General features: G+C 36.7%; 1 protein-coding gene across 3 annotated transcripts in view; it reads right to left on the minus strand.

Annotated features, from left to right (window-relative positions):
- Smc5 (structural maintenance of chromosomes 5) overlaps positions 1-23911 on the minus strand; it is a 71584-nt gene that overhangs the window by 24495 nt on the left and 23178 nt on the right. For all 3 annotated transcript variants that reach the window (XM_021662213.2, XM_021662211.2, XM_021662210.2), the window contains exons 9-15: positions 17637-17892; positions 14976-15130; positions 11023-11136; positions 6718-6812; positions 5007-5139; positions 4378-4551; positions 4114-4283 (exon numbers count right to left, since the gene is read on the minus strand). In XM_021662213.2, the coding sequence (XP_021517888.1) occupies positions 4114-4283; positions 4378-4551; positions 5007-5139; positions 6718-6812; positions 11023-11136; positions 14976-15130; positions 17637-17892 (1097 nt within the window). The remainder of the gene's footprint in view (positions 1-4113; positions 4284-4377; positions 4552-5006; positions 5140-6717; positions 6813-11022; positions 11137-14975; positions 15131-17636; positions 17893-23911) is intronic.

The following is a 23911-nucleotide window of genomic DNA, read 5'->3' on the forward strand; positions in this document are numbered from 1 at the left end:
AAATCAATCCCACTGAAGTCAGGGACAAGGCCCACTCTCCATATCTCTTCAACATAGTACTTGAAGTCCTAGCTAAAGCAGTAAGACAACTAAAGGAGATCAAGGGGATACAAATTGGAAAGGAAGAGGTCAAAGTGTCACTATAGTATAGTATACTATATGTATATGTATACTATAGTATACATGAGCGACCCCAAAAATTCAACCAGAGAGCTCCTTCAGCTGATAAACACCTTCAGCAAAGTGGCTGGGTACAAAATTAACTCACAAAAATCAGAAGCCCTCCTGTATACCAAAGACAAAAGGGCCGAGAAAGAAATCAGGGAAACACCCTTCACAATAGCCACTAATAACATAAAATACCTTGGTGTGACTCTAATCAAGCAAGTGAAAGATCTGTTTGTAAAAAAATAAACTTCAAGTCTTTGAAGAAAGAAATTGAAGAAGATATCAGAAGATGGAAAGATCTCCCGTGCTTATGGATTGGTAGGATTAACATAGTGAAAATGGCCATTCTGCCAAAAGCAACCTACAGATTCAATGCAATTCCCATCAAAACACCAAGACAATTCTTTACAGACCTTGAAAGAAAAATTCTCAACTTCATATGGAGAAACAAAAACCCCAGAATTTCCAAAATGATCCCGTACAACAACAGATCATCTGGAGGTATCTCCATCCCTGAACTCAAGCTCTACTACAGAGCAACAGTAATAAAAACTGCATGGTACTGGCATAGAAACAGAAAGATGGATCAATAGAACCAAACAGAAGACCCAGAAATAAACCCACACACCTATGAATACGTGATTTTTTACAAAGAAGCCAAAGCCATTCAATGGAAAAAAAGACAGCATCTTCAACAAATGGTGCTGGTCCAACTGGATGTCTACATGCAGAAAAATGAAAATAGATCCATATCTATCACTCTGCACAAAACTGAAGTCCTAGTGGATCAAAGATCTTAACATAAAACCAGATACACTAAATCTGTTAGAAGAAAAAGTGGGGAAGAGCCTTGAACTCATTGGCACAAGAGACAACTTCCTGAACAGAACACCAACAGCACAGGCTCAAAGATCAACAATCAATAAATGGGCCTCATGAAACTGAAAAGCTTCTGTAAAGCAAAAGACACTGTTGTCAGAACAAAATGACAGCCTACTGCCTGGGAAAGGATCTTCACCAACCCTGTATCTGACAGAGGGCTGATATCCAGAATATATGAAGAACTAAAGAAGTTAAAAAGCAACAAATCAAGTAATCCAATTAAAAAAATGGGGTACGGAGCTAAACAGAGAATTCTCTGTAGAGGAATATAGAATGGCAGAGACACACTTAAAGAGATGTTCAACATCCTTAGGCATCGGAGAGATGCAAATCAAAACGACTCTGAGATTTCACCTTACACCCATCAGAATGGCTAAGTTCAAAAACTCAAAGAATGACACATGCTGGAGAGGTTATGGAGAAAGGGGAACCCTCTTCCATTGCTGGTGGGAATGCAAACTTGTACAACCACTTTGGAAATCAATCTGGTGCTTCCTCAAGATCCAGCTATACCACTCCTAGGCATATATCCAAAAGATGCTCAAGTACACAACAAGGACATTTGCTCAATCATGTTTGTAGCAGTTTTATTCGTAATAGCCAGAACCTGGAAACAACCGAGATGTCCATCAACAGAGGAATGGATACAGAAATTGTAGTACTTTTACACAATGGAATACTACTCAGCAATTAAAAACAAGGAAATCATGAAATTTGTAGGTAGAGGGCAGAAAGTAGAAAAGATCATCCTTAGTGAGGTATCCCAAAAGCAGGAAGACACACACAGTATATACTCACTTTGAAGTGGGTACTAGACCTATAAGATAGGATAACAATAAAATCTGTACACCTAAAGAAGATTAACAAGAAAGAGGACCCAGGGCAAGAAGATCAATCCTCTCTTAGAAAGACAAATGGGATGGACATTGGAAGTAGGAGAAAACAAGTAACAGGACAGGAGCTTACCACAGTGGGCCTCTGAAAGACTCTACCTAGCATTGTGTCAAAGCAGATGCTGAGACTCATAACCAAACCTTCCGAAGAGTGCAGTGAATCATATGAAAGGTGAGTTAGTATGACCTGGAGAGGACAGGAACTCCACAAGGATCTAATATATCTGGGCATAGGGGTCTTTTATGAGACTGACTCTCCAACCAAGGACCATGTATGGATTGCCCATGGTAATTCAGTATCCAAATGGGCACCCTAGTAAGGGGAACAGGGACTATTTCTGACATGAATTCAATGGCTGGTTCTTTTTACCCCCCTCCCCCTGCCCAGGAGTCGCAGCCTTGCTAGGCCACAGAGGAGGACATTGTAGCCACTCCTGAAGAAACCTGATCAGCTAGGGTCAGATGAAGGGGAGGAGGACCTCCTCTATCTGTGGACTTGGAAAGGGGTAGGGAGGAGATGAGGAAGGGAGGGTGGGATTGGGAGGGAATGAGGGAGTGGGCTACAGTTGGGATACAAAGTTAATAAACTGTAACTAATATTAAAAAATATAATAGGTTGGGAATGTAGCTCAGTTGATGAGTGCCTGTCTAACAAGCACAAAGGCTGAGATTCAATCCCTTAGCAGCACTAGTCAGGAGTGGTTGTACATAATCCCAGCACTTGTGAGGCAGAGACAGGAAAATTACAAGTTTAAGGTCATTCTCAGCCTCATAGCAAATGTGAAGCCAGCCTGAGCTAAACAAGCTACCCGCCCCCAGAAATGGACATATAAGAGTCCTAAAATTATCATTTAAATAACTGTAAAGATTAAGAAACAAAGGTCTGAAAAGTTAAGTAGTATTATAGTATTATAGATATTAAGAGGTAGGGTAAGTAAGCCAACACAAAAGTCTGTGGTCTTTCCACTAAACCACGGTGTCTCTGAGGAGATAGAGAAGACAGAAGCAGTAATAAGTAAGAACCACAATTCCAGCAGGAAGAGCTGCTGGAGAGGAAAACACCATTCTGAATAATTATCAAAGGCAGTCCTAGGAAGTGTAAGGGGCAAGCTGGCAAAAACCAAGCAACCAACTCATCCAAAACTTTTGAAAATGAATGGAGAGTCTGAAAATTGCTCCAGGCCATTACCACTAAAGCACAAAGTGAAAACAGGCAGAAATAAGAATAAAGGGCTGGCAATGGACAAAAATTCATTTTCTTGCAATCATTAATATGAAAAATTTAAACAAGGTCCAACAAAGGAGTCATCATAGTCACACAGTAAAATTTAGGTGGTTGTCAACGATTGAGGATAAGATTAAAGTAAAGGGTTGAAAATGATAAACAAGGTTAAAAATTGAAAAAGAAAATCTAGGAAAGAAGCTATTTGCTTTAAAAAAGCTTAAAAACAAAGAAAATTTTCCTAATGTATTTTATTGTTTTCTTTAAAAAATATTTTTTAACTTTCCCATTTCTGTTCATCTTAATTTTTTAATTAGTATGACTACTATGTACACATCATTTCCTCACCAGCCTCCAACTATCCTATGTTCTACCCTTTTCAAAGTCATGATCTCTCTCTTTTTTTTCTCTCTCTTTGTGAGTCCTTTTAGTGTTTCTCATATGTACATGTATTTAGGGCTTACCATTGAGATTAGATAACCTACAAGAAAGCTTTTTCCTAGTGAAAATTGATTCCCCTCACTCAGTAGCCACTGACTGCTTGTAGTTCTTTATTTATGGGTAGGGCTTTGTGAAATAGCCCCAGTCTATGCTGTCATGTTTACCAGCTCGGCAAAATATCCTCCAGTAGCACTTTTATATTGTGGCAACCATTAGCTGTCTAACTGGACTTAAGGCCTGTTTAAATACCTTACAGAGGTGTTTCATGCCTAGTGTTATAAGCCTAGTCAATTACTGACAACTAGAGAGGTCACAGACCCTAGGAAAGAACCTACAACTGCCATTTTCCTATACCAATACAATTTCTAACCGTATTCTCAACACTTATACTCACAGGCATTAAGTGGGTCAAAGGACTGGAAAGAGAACACGTCAGTCTGCCCTTTGCCCCTTGTATCACAACTGTAATTTCAACATTGATACCCAAAACCCAAAGCTCTAAGATACCTTCCCAGCTTGGAGCTGATTTTCTGTTCCAGTTGTCTTTTCCTGGTTTTTCTTTCAAGAAGCTCCTTCTTCTTCAGCCTTAGATCATTGTCTTTGAGCTCAAGATGCCTGTTCATATCACGCAAGGTCACTAATCCTGATTCCACGGCTTCCAATTTTCTATTAATTTCCTATGGGATATTCAGTATTATTAACAAAACTTATAAAGTTCTAAAGTACTAAAATCCCAGTTGACGTTTTAGTAACTATATCAAGAGAACCAACCTTTAGCTGCTCTTCTAAGTGTCTTCTTTGCTCTAGATCCACAGTGACAGTAAGGAACTGGGCTACTTTCAGGGATGTATTACTAGAAATAACTTTATTTGAATAGAAAGAAGTTTTTAACACATACTTTTCTTCTGCTGTATAAATTTGTTTTAATCGAGTTTCTTGTATTACCTATAATGTAAAGCAAGAATTCATGAACATCTAATAAAAACATAAGTTTTAAAGTACTAATGAATTAAGAAATAAACCAGGAGAATTCTAGAAGATCACTATGCCTGGCTTAATACAACCATCCAACATCTCTAAAATGTGGTTAATGTATCTCAGGTAAATGTTTTGGAAACAACATAAAGGAGGAGAGTGAAGAGAACGCTAACTAAGTAGCAAAAACGGCTGCACTTTCATGGCACTCTACCATCTCTCCCAACTACCTGTAAGAAGGGCAGAATCAGCTAAGAGCATCTGAGCATTCTAAGTTTTAACTTTATTCAATTCCTCTAAAAAGAAAAGTATTTATTAATTTAATTAATTATTAGTATCTGTTATAAAACCATAGTTAATAGTCACAGTTTTAGGTCATACTGCTACTGATAAAATACAGAGTGTCTACATGTTTACTTTCTTACCCGTTCAATTCTTTCTCGGGTCCTCTCAGTTCCCACGGGAACTTCATGAATATGATACTGGCAGCAAAGGTAACTCATCACAGGATCAGGTGCGTCAAATAACTCTCGTAAGTATGAAAAGAATCCATACTGTCTGAAAAGAAAAGCAACAATTTGGTTTTTCTTTTTCAAACACTACCTTAAAAACTTGATTACTTGGCTAAAGAGATGGCCCAGAAGATGAAATGTTTGCCTTCAAGTACAACAAAGAAATGTGGGTGCAGTGGACTGGGGTTCAAAACCCATACAAAAACTCTAGGCAAGGTGGCACTGGCTTATTATCCCAATGGGGAGACGAAGACAATGGATCACTAAGGCCTCAAGCAACATAAGTCTACCCTACTTGGCAAATTCCAGGCTAGTATGAGAGTTTGTCCTTCCCCCACACCACCATCACCACACCAAAAAAAAAAAAAAAAAAAAAAGGTTGAAGATGCATGTTTGAGAAATGACACCACCTCAGACTGTTTTCCACACACGTGTACACATGTGAACAGACATACAACCTGTTGACAAGCAGTAAGTAAAACATATAGTGTGGTGGTTTGAATGAGAATGGCCTCCACAGGCTCATGTTTGACTATGACTACTTGGTCCCCTCTTGGTGGAATGGTTTAGGAAGGATTAGGAGGAATTGCTGTCCTGGAGGAAGTGTCACTGGGGTGGGTTTTGAGGTTTCAAAGTCCATACTAGGCCTAGTTTCTCTCTGTGCCCTATGCAGGTGGGTCAATGTAAACACTCAGAAATTATTCCAGTGACATGCTCTCCTCCATGACTCTATTATAGGTCATTATCATGGACCCTATTAATTCTCTGAAACTGTAGAGCAAGGCCCTATGAAAACTCTTACTTTTACAACTTGCCTTTGTCATGGTGTTTTTTTTTCACAGCAATAAAAAAGTAATTAAAGCTGGGTGGTGGAACATGTCTTTAATCTCAGCACTGGGGAGGCAGAGGCAGGCAGATCTCTTTTAAGTTAAAGGCCAGCATGTTCTACATAGTAAGTTACAAGACAGAGGTACACAGTAAGACCCTGACTCAAAACAATCCCCCCACAAAAAAAGGGAAGAAACAAAGGAAGGAAGGAAGGGAGGGAGGAAGGATAGAAGGAAGGAAGGTAGGTAGCTAACACACACTTTAGCAATGTTAGAGGAAAATGATTATTACAATTTAAAATCACTTATGCTATTTCCCCCTTGCTGTTAAGCTTAAGCCTTTTACAATTACAAACTATTTTTTATGAACTATCTTTTTCTGTTCCTTTTATTTTTATATTAAGAATGTCTAGTTATATCTAGAAACCAGATATTTACATAAAATTGTAGAAAGTTGAATTTCTCTACATTTAGCCCTTTACGGAAATTATTTTTAGTTTAGAATATGATTTAATACTTCCTATTTCCAAAGGCTAACATCCCTTTTACCTTTAGTAAAAGACTTCTTTCTTTAACCAATCCAATACTGTTCCACTAATTTGAAACATCACCTTTATAAAACATGAATGATGCTACTTGGCACATTCCTAAGCTTCAACTTTTCCCAGTTTTAGACTTCAGCAGAGCTCCTAAGACAGACAATACAGCTTATAACAAATATATTGTGTGAAAGAAAATTAAAAGTCGCTTAAGATTATTCAGTGTTCAGATTATTTCTAATAATCCTATCAACTTACTTTAACTCATTCAGAGATCTTGAAGGTGCTTTGTCTGCATATGAAATCTTGGGAGCAATAACAGCATTTACTCTTAATTTCTTATTGTCACGAACCTGAACACAGGAAAAAGACAGTATTAGTTACCATGTGTTTAATTAAAATTATTTTTAAAGTCACCATATTCCACCTGGCATCGCTGGGGTGTACAGAAATTTAAGCAAAGGATTATCTCCTCCCACTCCCTTAACATTTACCTACCCTAAATTCAATATGAGCTTTTCTACTTTAAGGGCTTTTTTGCTTTCAGTTTTACTGCTCTAGACAAGGTCTTACTTATCCTGACAAGAACTCACTACGTACCCCAGGTTGGCCTCACACTTGTATCTTCTGCCTCAGCCTCTCAAGGGTTGGGATTACAGGTGTGTGCCCCTCCCTATACACATCCAAGAGTCCATTTCTTTCAGAAATATGTACTAAATTTTCAGATGAAACAGGATGAAACAGAATTGGCTTCAAAATATATAGATGGCATAGATGGCAGAGTTACACTTTCATTAATAGATTATCTTGTATGGGGTTTACCTATTGGCAAATAATGATTATAAAACTCCAGGCAAAATTTCCAAGAATCATTTTTAGAATAGTGGGAAAACAAACTGGATGGGTGGGACTAAGTAAGATCTGAGTTTATGTGACTTGTGACTTGAAAGCATTCGCTAACTTAGCAGGAGAGGTACAGGAATAAAAACTTAGGTAGGAAGATGTAGTCTGTGGCTTGAAGAAATTAGAGGGTGGCATTTGGGGTGGCTAGAATGGCTGTGTAAATGAAAGGGTAAATTCTTAGCAGGATGCTGCCAAATAGGAACCGGAGAACACTCAAACCTGTTCCAACTTTGGCTGGTCCTTCAACTATACGTGCATGGAAATATTCCAGTGAACCATGAGAAAGCATCAGAAGCCTTGGGGGCTGGGGGGGGACACACTAAATCAGAAGGGGTAGAGAGATGGCTCAGTTTATAAAGTACCTGTCATAAGTTCATAAACCTAAAACCCACATAAAGGCTGGGAAATGCAGCATCTATCTATAACCAAAGCAATAGGTAAGGATAGAGACAGGATGATCCCTAGAACTTATTACCCTGCTAGCCTAGTCAATCAGTAAGCTCAATGTTAAGTAAGAGACTCTATTGTAGAAATTAATGTAGATGGGGAGAACATGACACCAGATGTTGACTGGCTTCCCATGCATCACACAAACACGCGCGCTTACTTCAGCTGCCAACAGTTTGAAGTTTGAGTCTAAAGTTTGCTGCTATCCAGTCTTCTCAGAAGTTAACTGATCCTAGGGTATGGACTATAATTCTAGTGAACAATAAAAATTCGTATGTATGAAAATTAAATGTTACCACAGCTAAGAGAAAAAGCAGGCAAGAGAAACTGACTTCATCAGAACACAAATGCTAAATGTTAGATTTAGCATACACAAATTTTAAGCTTGTTCAAGAAAATGATAACCATACTGAATTAACATATGGCCGACCTTAGTGGCCACAGTAAACAAATTAATAAAAATACTAGATAAAAAATTTATACAAAGTAAAATTTGATTCTCATGGAAGAGGGTTAATGTCTAGCATATGTTGGGATAACCCCTGTGCACTGTGTAAAGGTTATCCTTGTATTATTCAAATACTGATTCCTCTACCCACAGAGAGTAGAGAAGGGTCCAACTTATGACTTTAGCATTGTTATTTATATGAAGCATGACATGTCTCAATGTTTTACAAACACATTTATCACCTTCTGATTCGTTTAATAAAGAATGGAATGGCCTATAGAAAAGCAGGAGACGATAGACAGGAAATCCGGAGAGATAGCAACTGTGGGAAAGAATCAGGAGTGGGAGCTTCACCAGCCAGACATGGAGGAAGAAACAAGTGCTGGTACTAAGGAGAGGTAACCAGCCAAGGGGCAGACATGGAGTAGAATAAACAGGTTAATTAAGTTATATGAGCTAGTTGGGAAATAGCATAAGCTAAGGCCTGAGCTATAATAAATAATAATAATCTCTATTTGATTACTGAGAGGTGTTAGGTTGAAATAGTCTAGTGATAGTGAAACATTAAGAAAACAACCCAATTAAAAAAAAAAAAAAAAAAGGAGCCACAAATTAAGCAGAGTTCCCAAAAGATGAGACAAGTAATCTAGAAACCCTTAAAGAAATGTTCAACACTCTTAGCCATCTGGGAAATGCACATTAACATTACTCTGTTATTTCGTTTTACCCCAGCCAGAATGTCCAAGTTTAAAAGAAACAAAACAAAACAAATGACAGCTGTGATGGCTAATCTTGGTTGTCAACTTGACTATATTTGGAAGCAACTAAACCCCAAGCACCTGCATATACCTGAAAGGAACTTTTCTTGGTTGGATCATTTGAGGTCAGAAGAGCCGCCCTAACTCTGGGCCACACCGCCTAGTGGCAGCCCATATAAAAGGACAGAGAAGAAAGAAGTGTTTCCTGTCTGCTTGCCCTTACTCTCACTGGCAAGTACATAGATCCGGAGCCTTTCCTTTGCTGGTGTTAGAACCAACTTCTTTGGTATTCCAACAGACAGCATTAAAGGATCTCCTGGGACTTTAGCACTGGGATTGCTGAGACATCTAGTCTGATGGACTGAACAACTATTGGGTCCTTGGCTTTTCCATCAGGAGACAGATACTACTGAACTACTTGACTACAAGCCACTTTAATAAATCCCTTTCATATGCATATATGTTCATCCCAGTTCTGATCTTTAGCTAACCCTGACTGATACAACAGCACATGCTGGCAAAGATGTGGGGAAAGAGGAACACATAATTCATTACTAGTGGGAGTACAAATTGATACAGCCACTACGGAAATTAGTGTGAAGGTTCCTCAGAAAACTGAAAATTGATCTACTGCAAGATCCAGCTAAAATACTCTTGAGCTCTATCTATTACTACAGATACTTGCTCAATAAAGTTCATGGTTATTCTATATTTTCAATAGCCAGAAATTTGAAAGTCAACATGTGTATCAACTGATGAATGGATAATGAAATTGTGGTATCTTATATACAATGGAATATTATTCAACTGTTTAGAAAAATTATGAAACTTGAAGGCAAATGGATGGAGCTTGAAGCAATTATCCTGATCGAGATAACCCAGATCCCCCCCAAATGAGTATTGCAATCTTTCTCTTATACACAGTATGAGCTTTAGATATGTTTTAATCTTAAAATGATTAAAATATATTGTATATTTTAAAAACAAAAATTAAAATAAAACCACTCATGAGCTTAGATTTGAAATATACTAGAAACAAAAGTTGGAAGGGTTCAGTGATGCATGCCTGTAGTTCCAATACTTGAGAAAGGCTGAAGTATGAGGATCTTTGAAGTTCAAGGCCTGTCTAAGTTCACAGAAGAAACTACTTAAAAAAACCAACAAAACACAACATCCTCTCACTGAATCATATGTATAAACAATTCAAAAAGAATTTTGAAATCCATTCTCAATAGCAAAAGACCATGTGTTGGTCTGAAAAAGACTGGAGGGCCCATAGGCTCATATATTTGAATGCTTAGGGAGTAGCATCAGAAGGTAAGGCCTGCTGGAATAGGTATAGACTTTTTGGAGAAAGTGTATCACTGGGAGTGGGCTTTGGGGATTCAAATGCTTAAGCCAGGCCCAATATCATTCTCTTCCTGCTGTCTGCCAATCCAGATTTAGAACACTCAGCTATATTTTCAGCACCTTATCTGCCTGTGTGCTGCCATGCTTCCTGCAATGACAATAATGGACTAAACCTGTGAACTGTAAGCCAGCCCCAATTAAATGTTTGCCTTTGTAGGAGCTGCCATAGTCATGGTGTCTCTTCATAGCAATAGAAACGCTAAGATAACCATAAAGGAAAGATTTAACAAAAGATATGTAAAACATACGTTGGGATGGGGAGGGGCATGATGACGACAGGAGGCACACTCCAGTGATCCCAGGGTTGGGATGTGGAGACAGGCAGACCTCTTGGACTTTGCTGGCCTGCCAGCCTGCCCTAAATGGTGAGTTCTAGGTGAGGAAGAAACGTGCTCTCAAAAACAAAACAAAACAAAACAAAACAAAAAGCCATCCCTAAAAAAACCCAAACTAAAACAAAACAAACACATAAGTAAGTATGCTGATAATAAGGAAGGTGTTATATTTTCAGAATATACACAAAGAGATTACAAACCCATAAAGAAGAAAATCAGAATGTGCTTTGTCAATCAGAATGTATTACTGGTTAGTACTTGCCTCTCTGAGGAAAATCTCCATATCTTCTTGACTTTCAAACACAAAGGCTCTTAAGTCATTTGATGAAATATGATTTTCAACATATTTTGCATTTTTATTATCTTTCATATTAATCTAAAAAGAAAGAGAAAACATTAGTCTTCCTGAAGTCCACTGATTAAGTGTATGCACAGGTATCTTCGATTTATCTAATTAGATTAAATTTACTGCTAGATAATGAACAAACATTTCATTTCTTATTCAGAACAATCACACAATGCTACATAATGAGCTTTAAATTATCTTCAAAATAGTTCTGATTTCCTTCTGGTTAATTTGGAGAAATTAATTAGAAAGTTGGAGACTGCTGCCTACAAATACAAACATTTCTCATCTTTCTCCAAACTTAGTATTTTTTTCCCCTTTATCTTGACAGAAACTTACTATGCTACCTGGCAATAGATGATAAAATAACTATAATAAAACCTTCACTAAACACATGGAAAAAACTTGTTATCGAATCAGCTATCAGAACCTCACAGTCAAAGGTTTACATATATTTATGTTGATAAATGTATTTATTTGAAGTTTTCCGGTTTTTTCTTCTATGAAATTCTACCTATAATTTACTGTGTGGCTTGTGCCGCTTGCCTCAAACTTATGAACCTCCATCATCAACCTCACAGGTACAGGTATAACAGGCATGTACCACCACACACAACTTTTATAAACATGTTTAATAAATATTTACTAATCAGACTGCACAACGGCCCAGTTCTATGGGAGATATTAACACAATATCAGAGAACTGTCTCAAGAATACTAAGTCTTTATTACAGACAAATAAACAAAATGAAAAGCAAAACACCATAATAGTTCTCATTAACAGACACTAGAAAGTGCTGTCTAGACTTCACAGGAGAGCAAGACGAAATACAGGATGCTCTATCATGAAGCTATTTTTAACTAGGGCTCTGGTCTCGGGATACAGCTCAGTGAAAGAGCACTTGTCTACTATACAATAGGTTCTAGATTCAATTTCCAATACTGCTTAAAAAAAAAAAAAAAAAGAGTATGGTAAAATTAAAAAAAAGCAGGCTTGTTATATAAACATTGTCCAATCCTATTCTCCAGAAAACATCAAGTATAAAAAAAGGGGAACGCAGACAGACAACAAACTCTGTAAAACAGGATTATGCAAGCATACACTCTATAAACATCTGGTGTCTGTCATTTCACATTTTTTCCTCCTCAATTACTTTACGGTAAAAAGTGCAAGTGAAGGAAAACGTAATCTGATGCTCACTTCAACTTCTAAAATGAACAATAGTAATTGCTATGGATGAGCCAGCATCAGCCTTAGTTCTCATGTTTTTTTCTGGAGTGTTTAGAAATATCTTTCCATTTGAGAACCAAAAGCTCTCATCTTATGTAAACAGTTCATTACATGGCCATTCAGTTCTCTGCAACCTTACAAATAGTCATTTTGGTCACTAGTAAATATGTGCTACGCTAAGCCTGAATGATTTATCTTTGTCTTCCAGGTATAATATATATCCTCAAGTAAAATTTATACAATGTATTAATTCTTCAGCTTCCTGTTTCTTAGTAGCCTTTCTTTCTGGTACTCAGTGGCAATAGTGCTTGTCTAAGTTTTTAAAGGAGTTTTACAGTTGCACCTTCAGAAAGCAGTAAGATACAGAAGGGCGTGTACAGCAGACCACTTTTCAGATGTCTGGTTAGTATAGTTTCCTGTTTCACATGTTTTTAAATGAAAACTTTTTATAGACCCTAGTCAATGTGTTTTATAATTCATTAACAGGTCATAAATATTAATTTCTTATTAGTCCTAAAGTATGTATTTGTGTGTATACATGTGTGCAGATTCACATATATGTGTCTAAGTGGAGGTCAGAATACAATTATCATTGTTCCTTAGATGCCATCCACCTTGTTTTTTGAGGCAAGATCTCCTGTTAGCTGTACTCACCAAGGAGACTAGGCTGGCTAGCAGAGATCCATCCACGTTCACCTCTCTAGTGCTAGGATTATAAGCACGCCATCACTGGTTGGTTTTTCACAGGGGTTTTGGGGGATCAAATTCAGTTCTTCGTAAGCATTATACCAAATGAACTGTCACCCCAAACCCCACAACAGCATTTAATTGTTAAACTGTATTCTACTGTGAGAATAAGAAGTGATTTATCTCACCTATCAGTATCATTATAAATTCTTTATGCACATGAATTATGCTAATATAAGGATAACTGTTATTGCAAATATTACTATGAGAATAAGAATAATGTCTATAAAGCTTTCCCATATTTCTCCAATTTTAGATTGGAGTCGCTAGAAACAAATCATGGAAATGGGATACTGACAAGATATGACACTTTCTATGTATATACTCTTAACTTGCCACAGTAGGCTCATTTTCAAGTAGACTTGAAGGGTTACATATAGATATAGATGGAGAAAAAAGGTGAAATGTCATTACCCGAAGGTAGAGTACATATTCTTATCTGAAATACTCAGCTATAGTTAAAACTGTAAATATATTGCTGCTAGCGATGTGACCTGGTGATGAGCTACAGTTACACAGTCAGACAGCAAATCTGATTAAGTTATAAACTATTACTGAGGTCGGTTTAAAAAATGCGTAAATAACTACACATGCATTATAACTTATAGCAATGATTTTTTCAGTCCCTATCCGACCAAAACAATGTCAATATAAATTCTCTTAATTTTAGAAAAATATCCCTTGCTGTTGTTTCTGTTTGGTTTTAGAGGACAGGGTTTTACTATGTAACTCAGGCTAGAATGGAACTTAACTTGTAGCCGAAGCTAGCATCAAACTCTCACTCCTTCTGCCTTAGCCTCTTAAGAACTGATATTAGAGGCACATATAACCATGAAAAAAAGAGTATTACAAATATTAGTTTTACTGATATTAAGATATGACAAGAGTTAAAGCTATACTATTCTTAACAAAGTAGTTAGAGTCCTAGTTATTTGGGGGAAGTTCTAATTTTATGTATCTACATATAGTATATCACTATTAAAAAAAATGTGTTCTTACTCTTATATGCCTTTACAAAGCTAAACTCATCACTTGATAATGTGATAAATTATTCTATTATTATGACCAAACTTCACTAAATAGCTACAGCTTTTCTATTCCTGATGACCCACAGTCATCAAAACTATCACTTATTATATAATACCAATTACTTGCTTCATTCACAAAATCCTCAGAATGCTCTTTTACAAGAGATGATTTTCTTGCTTATCTTATTAAGCATCCCTTATCAACATTCTTTATATCAGTTTCCACCTCTTAAGCAGTTTTTAGTCTAACTCTATAATCTAAAACCTAGTTAAACAAGCTTATTTTATGCACAATTCTAGGTTAGAAAATTCCTAGCTTCACTCTTTCAATAGGGTGTATGTGCCTGTGTGTGTACATACTTGCGGATGCCATAGGTTGATATAGGGTGTTCCCCTCAATCTCACTCCAATTTATCTGGTTTTGAGAGACTGTCTGGAGCTGAACAGAGATTTTACTGTCTGTCTCCTCAGTGCCGGCATTACAGGCATGTCACTTCTACCTTCTCCCCCCTACTCCTCTGACTTAGTTTTGGTAATTAAACTAGGGTTTTCATGTTTGCATGCAAATACATTATAGACAGAACCATCGCTCTAGTCCCCTGAGTTTAAATCTCTCTCTAGGAAAAAACAAAACAAAACAAAACAAAACAAAACAAAACAAAACAAAACATAGGTTTATATACCATTACGGTTCAAGTGCACTTTAAAAAGCTTATGTAAGGACTCAGCTCTACAATGATTTCACATTTAATGATGAAAAACCAGGGTTTTCACAAGAATAAGAATTCTTACAACAACAAAAAACTACAATGACTTTAATAATAAAACTAACAGTTGATACAAAAATGAATAAAATTTCTTACTGTGAGCATTATGGGTTCACAGACTCTTTGCTTGAACCTGTCTCTGTTATTTCTCAGCCACAAGACCGCATCATATGTATCCCGGTACCTCTGTCTCAATTTATCTTCTTTCTGATTCATAAGATTGTCAAAACGTATTATATGATCACTTACACCTAAAATAGGAAGGAAATGTATTATTTCTCTGAAAACATTAGTATACTAACTTGTAAACAATTCAGAATATCTTAAATCTAGAGGTTTTAACTACCATTAAGGAGAAATCTTTTAACATCTTTTTAAAATTACTTAGCACATAAGATAAAAAGTGTGAAAAATTATTGAAAAGGAGAGTCATCTGGAAAAAAAAAAGGATAAAACAAGCTGGTCTCAGTGGCACACGTCTGTAATTCCAGCACTCATGGAAGCAGAGACAGGTGGTTCTCCGTGATTTCAAGGCTAGCCTGGTCTACAAAGCAAATCCAAGATAGTCAAAGCTACATAAAGAAAGCTTGCTCAAAAACCAGAAAGATAAAATCAGTTTTTCTATCAGAAGACAGTGGCAAGGGCCATGAGAGTTTTTGTTCTTTTGAGAGTAATTACCTTTAATGTGGAACATTAACAAAATCAAGAAAGGCAGATATTAAATTTAAAATGTTCTCGAGTAATACAAAAACATTGAATTTTCACTATCATCTTAGAAAGTTTCTACAAACATAAGAAAAATAAAGATAAGGGGGTAGGGAGGAAATAATGGAATTCAGGAATAGATTTATTCAGTGCAGGAGAGGTATGAGACAAATCTCAGATGAGGACCATAGAGAAGGCAGTGGAAACAGCCTGGTTAGACAAGAGCAGGACACACAAGATGAAGAATTAAAAAAACAATACAAAAAAAAAATAGCTGGGTTTTTCTTTTTCCAAATTTAAGGAAAAACTGGGCTGGTGAGATAGCTCAGTGGACGAAAGTGCTTGTTATGGAAGCCTGATGAACTCAATTTTACCCACAAATCACACAGTGATAAGAAGAGAAAACTAATTAAAAAAGATTGTCTTCTGACCTCCATGTATCCCTAGTAGCAAATGTATGCCCACATATACAATTAATAACTTGTTTTTAGTTTAAAGATATGCTACAACAAATGATGTTTTCTAAAAAAGGAAAATTAAACCTTTAAAAATATAATCGATAAAAGGTAACTCACTTATACTCAGCTATAAGTAAGTTTAGAAGCCTAATTGCTAAGAAAGTACAATTACTGTCCTCAATAAAACTTTAGCTTTGAAAACAGAAAACAGAGATAGTTAAGACAGGCTTGAATGTAAAAAGTAAGGGTAGAGTACTGTATTTGTACCTAAGCATACAAAACGTACATTTAACACTGACAACTATTCAACAGCAAGTGTCAGCATTACTAATATGAAAATTACAATAAAAAGGAGACTGGTGGCACAGCCTGTAATCCCAGCACTGGGGAAGCAGAGGCATGTGGATCTCAGTAAGTTTGAGGCCAGCCTGCTCTACAGAGCCAGTTCCAGAACAGCCAGGATTACACAAAGATCATACCTCAAAGAGTAAGACACACACACACACACACACACACAGAGAGAGAGAGAGAGAGAGAGAGAGAGAGAGAGAGAGGCCATTTTGAGCTAAAATCTACACTCAGAAAACAAAGGTATGTAAAATTAATTAAGCAACACTCAAATACGATGTGATGAATAGAAGCAGGAGTGTCACAATAAACTGCTAAGAGTTAAGAGTAGGTCTGGGCGATAAGATAGGAAAAACATACTAAAATCTCTATACCTACAGAAGCTAAACAAGGAGGAGGACCCGGGGTAAGAGGATCAATCCCTACTCAGAAAGACAAAGGGGAAGGATATTGGAAGTAGGAGAAAACAGGCAACAGGACAGAAGCCTAGCACAGAGGGCCTCTGAAAGACTCTACCTAGCAGTGTATCAAAGCAGATGCTGAGACTCACAGCCAAACTTTGGGCAGAATGCAGGGAATCATATGAAAGAAGGAGGAGTAAGACCTGGAGAGGACAGGAGCTCCACAAGGAGAGCAACAGAACCAAAATATCTGGGCACAGGGGTCTTTTCTGAGACTCATTCTCCAAAGAAGGCCCATACATGAATGTAACCTAGAACTCCTGCTCAGATGTAGTCCATGGCAGCTTAGTGTCCAAGTGGGTACCCTAGTAAGGGGAACAGGAACTGTCTCTGACATGAACTCAGTGGCTGGCTCTTTGACCACCCGTCCCTGAGGGAGGAGCAGCCTTGCCAGGACACAAAGGGAGGACACTGCAGCCAGTTCTGATGAGACCTGATAAGCAAGGATCAGATGGAAGGGTAGGAGGTCCTCCCCTATCCGTGGACTTGGAGAAGGGCATGGAAGGAGATGAGAGAGGGAAGGTGGGATTGGGAAGGAATGAGAGAGGGTGATACAGCTGGGATGCAAAGTGAATAAAATGTAATTAATGTAAAAAAATTAAAATTTAATTAAACAATATTAAAAAAAAAAGAGTAGACCTGGGGGAAGGGGAGTACTATTCTTCCTGTATGCACTCAGATAAGCAGAAAAAAATAGATCAAAGAGAAATCAGGAGGGGGTAAAAATTAGGGGAAATAAGCAAGTCTGTATTTTATGAACTATTCTTTGCCCCCAGGAAACTTACTCCGTTTCTGCTTCTCCAGCATGTCCTTTTCTCTCTGTTTATCAATGATCTCGCCTTCACATAATGCCTTTTCCTCTTGAACTCGCCTCAGATCATTTGTGATTGCATCAATTTGAGGCTGAAGGTTCTCACAGTTTTCTGCAGTCCTGAGCTCATTTTGCAAATCTTCTATCATCTTGCGGGTGTTACTTATTCTCTTCTGCCGGTCATGCTCTTCATTCTGTTTGACTGTTAAGGCCTGCTGAAGTTCCTTAATCTAACAAAGTAAAAGTAGATTATTACCCAAAACTATTTTCTTCTAGTCTATTTGGTTTTTGTAAAAACATAGTTTTAAATTGCCTAGGGTGAGGGTGTGGTGCTCATTGGAAAAGCTGACTTGTCTAGCACACAGAAGACCTGAGGCTAAGTCACCACACCTTCTGGATGCACACAGGCATACACCCTTATAAGCAGTCCTTTGTTTAAAGGTATATCAGCAGATTACGACCCAGCCGATTATCAGTAATTATATTTGTGCCTGAGTATATCAAAAGTATCAACAGCAACTTTACATATGGTTTGTACTTATTAAAATGTTTGGTGAATAAAAATATATAAAGTCAGATGCCTAAACATTCATAGAATGTGCCACACAAATGATACTAATTCTAATTTCTTAATTTTAAACCAAAACAATTTTCTTTCAACAAAACCATTTTCTACCAATACCTGAAGCTAACAATGAAGTTTTAATCATTAGTCTTTATATTTAAACTTTTTGTTCTATAATCAGAACAAATTATTTAAAAAAAATTCAGATATACTAGGTGGTCACCTGTTCTCAATAGAATTTAATTAAAATCAGAGTTTATAAAAAATACCATTTTCCTTAAGACATAACACAAATGAGGAACTGGAATTGGCGAAATGGTCCAGCGGTTAAAGGACTCTTTTTCAAAGGACCTGGGTTTGATTCCTAGCACCCACATGGTAGCTCACAACCAGCTATAACTTCAGTTTCAGAGGATCCAGCACCCTCCTCCAGTCTGTCAGAGCATTAGGAACACATAAGGTATACAACCTACATGAAGGTAAACACCCATAAACATTTTTTAAAGTCTAAAAAAAAGATATATACAAATGTATACTTTTGCATTTAATTTGCTTTCATAACTAGAATGTTGCACTGAAACAGAAAAAGATAGTCACTGGGCAAAATCCTAGCACTCAGGGATGCAGAGGCAGACAGACTGCTGTGAGTTCACCAAGGCCAGCCTGGTCTACAAAGCAAGTCCAGGACAGCCACAGCTACACAGAGAAACCCTGTCTCGAAAAATCAAAATACAAAATGGAATAAAAAAGATAAAGGTAGTACATTGCATAAACTGTTAACTAGTTTTATTTCTAAGTCACTTTACTTCTTCCCCTTCGCCATTATAAGTTTATAGAAAGAGATTTAGAATGAATAAAAATAATGTATAACAGAATGTCTTTAAACTTTATATTTCTTCAATGCCTACTTGTATCTTATTTATAAAACATTTGTATTAAATGGAATTGTGTAAGCTTTGCTTACAGCGTTTTCACTACCTTCTGAATCTATTCTTGCAAAATAAAAATTTAACACCAGTATCATGCTTTGTAATTTACTATGGAAGCACTGCATGTTATTCTCTCTTGTTAGAAATTTCTTTCTGAAAATTTAAATTTGGTGTAATAAAGAAATTAAGCATTGGGGCTGGAGAGATGGCTCAGTGGTTAAGAGTGCTGCCTGCTCTTCCAAAGGACCCGGGTTCAATTCCCAGCACCCACATGGCAGCTCACAACTGTCTGTAATCCTAAGGGGTCTGACACCTTCACACTAATGCACATAAAATAAAAGTTAAATAAATAAAAATATTAAAAAAAAAAAAAAAGAAATTAAGCATATGCCAAATCCTGTCTTCTATCTCAAACAGAGACATAAAGTAACAGATATTTTTACATATACACATGCACACCAAAAATTAAAGAAATAGACAAGAAGTCACAGTATTCATCCATGAAACCCACAAAGTCCAGATCATTCAGGAGAATAGTGAGCATGTCTGAGCATAAGAACAAGGTATCACTGAGTACATCAAAAAGTCAAAGTCCAAGTCCACAAAAGAGACAAGAAACTGAACATAAATGTATTTTGTACTCCCAGAAATATGCTATTAAAAAAAGGAGAGAAGAAAACCCAAAACACTGGAATGGAAAAAAAAAAGTTTGCCAAAGATAGTCTTTAATATGGACCTTAAAAAACAGAAACGCATCTCAAAAACTCCTTATTTTTTTTGCTACGTTTTCTCAACTGTAACACATTTGCAACCCTCAATCAGCAGACTGTCAATGCCCTCAATAATCACATCAGTCCCACCATGACTAGTACTGACACTGAGCTTGAGCACACAGCAATGTTTAAACCTCATATCTCTAGGTTTTATTAGATCCTACCATCGTGGTGCTCAATCTCTCTGAATGTACTTTCTTATTCTAGCTAAATCTTGGTTATTTCTGGAAGATACTTCTCTTCTAACCTCTCTCCAGGAATGACTGGCCAGAAACATTTGTTTTAGGTTAGGGCCAAGAGCAAAGGTCCTCTCATGGCAATTACCCTCCTTCCTCCTTTAATTGTGCTCTACTGTAGTTTCTTTTAATACTATGGGATCAGACTTTGCTACTCATCATCCTGCTGTGAATTAACTACTACTTCCCTCACTCAATGTTCTCCCTCACTACTTCCAGACTGATGGCTCTGATTCAGGTGGTTCTGGCACCTGAATCACTGTCTTCTTTAAGCCTGTGATCATGTGACATCAACCTAAACACAGAAAGTCTATCTTTTTGGTTTCTGTGTTTCCTTACTTCTTTACCTTCAAAGATATTTTCCTTATATTGTAAATAATGTAAATCACCAAAAACTAGTTTCTGAAACTGTGTTCTGCAAACCTATTCTTTGATAAGTATTTCCTTCTTTCCACTATATTCAGCCCGGTTTTCCTACTCTACCTATTCCTCAAATCCATGGGGTCCGGAAACTACTATCATCTTAATCCACCATCTAATTTATTTCTTTAGCCAGCTAAGTTCCATAGCCTGTCACTCATTCATTCCCTTGCTGAGCCCCACTGACCTCTAACGCATGCTACACTGGAAGCGAATAAGCTTATTTCTGACTATATTTCTGCTATACCTAAGCAACCGAAAGAATGTAAGGCATCCTGAAAAATTGGTCTCATTTTAAATTTATAATCACAAAAACGGTAGTCAAAAGTTTTATCATTACATGTTTGAATTCTTATGCTAATTCCCCCTCATCTCAAGTCTTACTGCAGTCTTTCTATTGTCAGCTCATGTCCTCACCCCACACTCCATTAAGAGAACAGTTTAAAATCAGAGTACTACTTCCTGTTGTCTTACTTTAAACTCATCACATCCACATCCGTAGTTTTCATCTTGCAAATGTAAAAACAGTTCCTATAAATACACAACTCTATCCCATCTAAGACTACTTCAGAAAAGTTTTTCAAATTATTTATGATGAAAGACTTTTGGAACTAATCCCAAACTATTGCAAGCCAACTTTTATCAATTACCATTACAATAAGATAACAAATGTCTGAGAAAACAAGTAATCTAAGATAAATGCATTTTTAGGGATTTTCCCAAGAGAAAAGAAAGCATATAGCCATACAGAAGTTATATAAAGGGCTGGGAGATGGTTCAAAGGGTAAAAAGGTGTGAGGACCCGAGTTCAGATCCTGTGCTGATTAGTTTTTGTCATCCTGACACAAACTAGTTATCTGGGAATAAAAACCTCAGCTGAGAAAATTGACATGAGGTAATTTTCTTAAGTAATGATTGATGTGGGAGGGCACAGTCCAGTGGGGGCAGTGCTTTCCTGGGATTTACAAAAAAGCAAGCTGAGAAAACCACGAGGAACAGGACAATAAGCAGAGTTCCTCATGGGTTTTGATTCAGTCCCGGTCTCCAGGTTCTTGTCTTGAATCCTGCACCCTGACCTGCTTCAGTGATGTACTGTGACTGAGAGTTATAAAGTGAAATAAACCTTTTATCCTGCAAGTTGCTTTTGGTCATGGTCTTTATCAATCTTTATCACAGCAATAGAAATCTAACTACTTCAGAAGCCCAGATTCTGCATGTGAAATCTGATTTCTGTAATCCCAGTGCTCCTACAGAGGCAGAGGCATGAGAACCCTCAAAATTTCATGGGCTAGCTAGCTTAGCATACACAATGACCAACCACAAAAGAGACCTTGTCTCAAAGAAGATAAAAGGTGAGGGCTGACTCCCGATGTTTCTGACCTCTACATGTACACTGTGGCACATGTATGCCAGCACTCACATGTGTGCAAAGATATACAAGAATATACAGATTAGTTAACAGTCTCAAGCTACAAACTATTTTAAAAGTTTGTTAAATGGCAAATAGATTGAATAAATTATAATCCTAAGAAAAACAGAAAATCCAATAAACTGAATTTAAGAACTAAGCTGAACAAAATAAAAACTATAACATAGAATGTGTAGGGCAGAGCTCAGTTACGGAAAGAATGTAGAGCACCAAGAGTATTCACAAATAGCTCAAAAATCTTGAAAAAGAGCAAAATAAAACCACAACCAGCAGGAAAGAAAAATAAGAAAGCAAAGAAAAGCCACAAAACTAAGTGAGGAGGGAGGAAACCAGTGAAATTAAACAAACTTCTGGCAAGACACTTAATAAAGAGAGAAGCAGGAGGAAAAATTGGAGCAAGCACAACTTGCCCATGAAGTAACCCATGATCTCACTACAGCTTCTATATACTGAAGGATACAAGAACTATACATACATAAATCTGACAATTTGAATAAAGCAAACTGATTTGCTTTCTAAACACAAATTACCAAAATTTATAAGAATATGAATATACTATTTGAACAACCTAAAAGCCATGTTCATGAAACTGACCTCACAATTTTAAATACTTCTAAAATAAATTTCTAGAGAGCCTGCAAGATGGTTCAGTCGGTAATAGTACCTGCCACCATGCCTGATAACCTGAATTCACTTGATTCCTGGAATCCATAGAGGGAGGAAAGAACTGACTCCCACAAACTGTCCTTTCAATTTGTTTCACACATGAGTGTTCTACCCAGCTCCCACATAAATAAATACATTAACATTAAAAAAAAAAAAAAACACCTCTAGGACCAAATGAACACTAACCCCTTATACATTCTTTCAAAGTCACTTCCCAATTCACATTAAGAAGCTAGTTATTATCTAAACCTCCAAACAGACATAGTGAAAAAAGAAGACTACAGAGGAACACAGCCCTCATGTACAGAGTAAAAAAATCCACCAAGAAAATGTTAGCAAGCAGAATTTATTCACAATGAAAAGAAAAATGCACATTTATACACTACAATCAAGTGGAGTTCATGTTAGGGAAGTAAGGTTGATTTGCTATCCAAAAACTAATATAAATCTAACAAATATAAATATTAGTAGTCTAAATAAGAAAATAATACAAACATATTAAAAGAGATAGAAGGGTATTTTATAAAATTAGCTTCATTCAAAATAAAAATTTTCAGAAAGAGAGCAATTTGTATAGAAACTTCCTGAATCTGATAAAGTTCATTTCTATGTATAAAAGCCCACAACATACATATTTAATGGTGGAAATCCAATGCTTTTTAAGATCATAAATGAGACAATCTATGTTCATCACTTTTACTCAACAGTGCTAGAAATACTAACCAATGCAGTAAGGCAAGAAAAGGAAACACAAATAAATCAGAAAAGAAAAAAAAAAAAACCAAAACCCAAAACTCAAGGATATCTCTATTTACATGTGACATAGTATTTTTAAAAACTCTACAGAATCTAGGTGGAAAGGAGAGAAAGAGAGGGAATAGACAGATTAAGGTTTAACTCTAACAAAACACAGATGAAATGTATGCCCAAAACAGGCAATGCTGACAGAAAAAAACAAAAAATCGAAATAAATTGACACATACCGTGTTCTAGAAAGGAAGACTCAAAACTAAAAATTTCAATTTCCCCCCAAGGTTTAACACAATTCTTATCAAAATCCAAGCAACACTTTTCTGTAGATATAGAAAAGATTCAGATTTCATCAGGAATAGTGAAATAAGAAGCCCTACAACCTTCTTCTCTATTAAAAAAAAAAAAATCAATGAATAATGACAAAAACTGTCAAAATTAACTTTTTTAATCAAATGTTTGCAGCACACTGGGAAGTGTT

The sequence above is a fragment of the Meriones unguiculatus genome, chromosome 1 (genome assembly GCF_030254825.1).
Source record: "Meriones unguiculatus strain TT.TT164.6M chromosome 1, Bangor_MerUng_6.1, whole genome shotgun sequence".
NCBI classification, from domain to species: domain Eukaryota; kingdom Metazoa; phylum Chordata; class Mammalia; order Rodentia; family Muridae; genus Meriones; species Meriones unguiculatus.